A 1,849-nucleotide genomic window follows, 5' to 3' on the forward strand; every position below is an offset into this window, starting at 1 on the left:
AACGCAATGACGCGACATCTTTGTTAAGATGTCTTCACGAAATACGACAATCTCCCTAGTGCAGAATTGTATCCTGCAAGGATTAGAGCAGAAAGTGACATTGCTAATCCTACTGGTGATATCTGATGTTAAGCATGATGGTATGGGGGGCCGGGGGAGAATATCCCCGGGCCCCGGATCAAGGGGTCCAGGGACAAAGAAAAATTGAGACTTTTCGAGTAGATCTGGATAGTTAAGCATGATGTCGCCAAGTGCCTTGAATGAATCTTTCAGTCTTTTGTGTCGGTCGGCACCGTAAGGGGTGGAGCTAAAATTACCCATAAATATAAAAGCGGCTGGTGGAAAATCAGAATAACCAGAAAATAGAAGAGGGAGCTTCTCGAGGACTTTATCATCATCCAGAAATAAATCCGAGAAGAATACTAACATGACCCCTTGGTTACCCTTTAACATATCCTGGAGTTTAACGGAGGCCTTGGCAGCTATTGGAGAAGGCCCACCAAAAAAGTTAACAGTTCCAAAATAATTCCTAGTGATTGCAGAAGACTCAATGGGTGGGCACCCAATGGCCGATAAATGAAAAACTCCGTCTTTGAAAAGTCCTTCAGCAAGTACAATAGAGTTCTCGACAAAAAGCCCAGTGTGGAATAAACAGGCCGAGAGATCCAATTCGATTTTACCCGTCAAATCCTCCAAATAGAATTTCCTCTCCCGTAGCTGTATCAACATACCTAGTACTATTATCTTATCAGGGAGACCAGAACTGCTTAGGAGGTATTCAATCGTGTGCAATCGAAATTTCGGGCCTTTACTAGACCCAGCCGCTCCGACGACGGGAGGGCTGAAAAGATGATGTCGAACAGTCCGTTGATAAATTAGGTTGTATCGCTCTCGAAAAACTTTCGTCTTTTGCAGAGCAGATGCAAAGAGCTTCATGGAAGGAAGAGGAATTGGCAGGAATTTTTTCTGGTCAGGATTATAAGTGAAAGGTGGTGTCTCGAATGCATTTATTAGAACTAGCGCTTTATCTGGGTCGGAGTCTGTTTCTTGGTTGCATTCTTCTACTGCTGTCTCTATCACATCTTTATCTAGGAGTGATTTCTTTAGTGGCTGCTTCTGAACTGCTTCTATAATGTCGTCTATTATCTGCGTGAGGTCCTCACTGTCTTTATAAAGGTCTAGTACCTCCACTAGGAACGTGGTGGCCTCGTTGGTGAGCTGAAGTCCTTGCAATTTGAAATCAGTTACTATCCTCTTTCTGAAAGCCATTTTATTCCCTCCACCCTTCCTTCTTGAGACTGAGTTGACGCCTTGATTTGATATTGATTCTAATTTGATCTAGAACACTCCCTTTGCATGATAAAATGTCCTCCTCAAGGAAAATAGCTTATTTTTATGATCCTGATGTCGGTAGCTTCCATTATGGTGAGGAAGGGAGGGAAGGGAGATGGTTATATTGTATTCTGCAGGTGCTGGTCATCCAATGAAGCCTCACAGATTAGCACTGACCCACACACTTGTTCTTAATTATGGACTCTACAAGAAAATGGAGGTCAGATATTTTGTCTATTATTATAATTCTCTATATATTTATATGCACTATGGAATATGTATTAGGTAATTGGATTTATGGGCAAAATGTTTTTCAAAACGTTATTGTCCAATATTAAATTACGTGATTATTATTATTATCATTATTTTTTTTAGGTATATAGACCATATAAAGCTTCAAAGCTGGACCTGTGCAGGTTTCATGCTGAAGATTATATTGATTTTCTACAAAGGTTTCATAAATCAAGAGACTATAGTCTTTAACCCTCCCTCCTCCTCTCTCTCTTCTCTCTCTCCT

The 1,849-nt window shown here is 41.0% G+C and overlaps 1 protein-coding gene and 1 long non-coding RNA gene across 2 annotated transcripts; one reads left to right on the forward strand and one right to left on the reverse strand.

Annotated features, from left to right (window-relative positions):
• Positions 1 to 6: 6 nt before the first annotated feature.
• LOC100632348 (DNA polymerase epsilon subunit 2-like) lies at positions 7 to 1,294 on the reverse strand (the record flags this gene model as incomplete). Its single annotated transcript, XM_003391766.2, has 1 exon — positions 7 to 1,294. A coding segment is annotated over exon 1 (1,263 nt), but the record flags the coding sequence as incomplete, so codon positions are not given.
• A 44-nt stretch (positions 1,295 to 1,338) lies between these two features.
• LOC109592096 (uncharacterized) lies at positions 1,339 to 1,788 on the forward strand. The gene is made up of 3 exons (XR_002190170.1): positions 1,339 to 1,425; positions 1,470 to 1,552; positions 1,708 to 1,788. It is a non-coding gene; the product is annotated as an uncharacterized LOC109592096 (long non-coding RNA).
• Positions 1,789 to 1,849: the final 61 nt, after the last annotated feature.

The sequence above is a fragment of the Amphimedon queenslandica genome, unplaced genomic scaffold, assembly GCF_000090795.2.
Source record: "Amphimedon queenslandica unplaced genomic scaffold, v1.1 AMPQUscaffold_6317_Cont21723, whole genome shotgun sequence".
Taxonomy (NCBI): Eukaryota; Metazoa; Porifera; class Demospongiae; order Haplosclerida; family Niphatidae; genus Amphimedon; species Amphimedon queenslandica.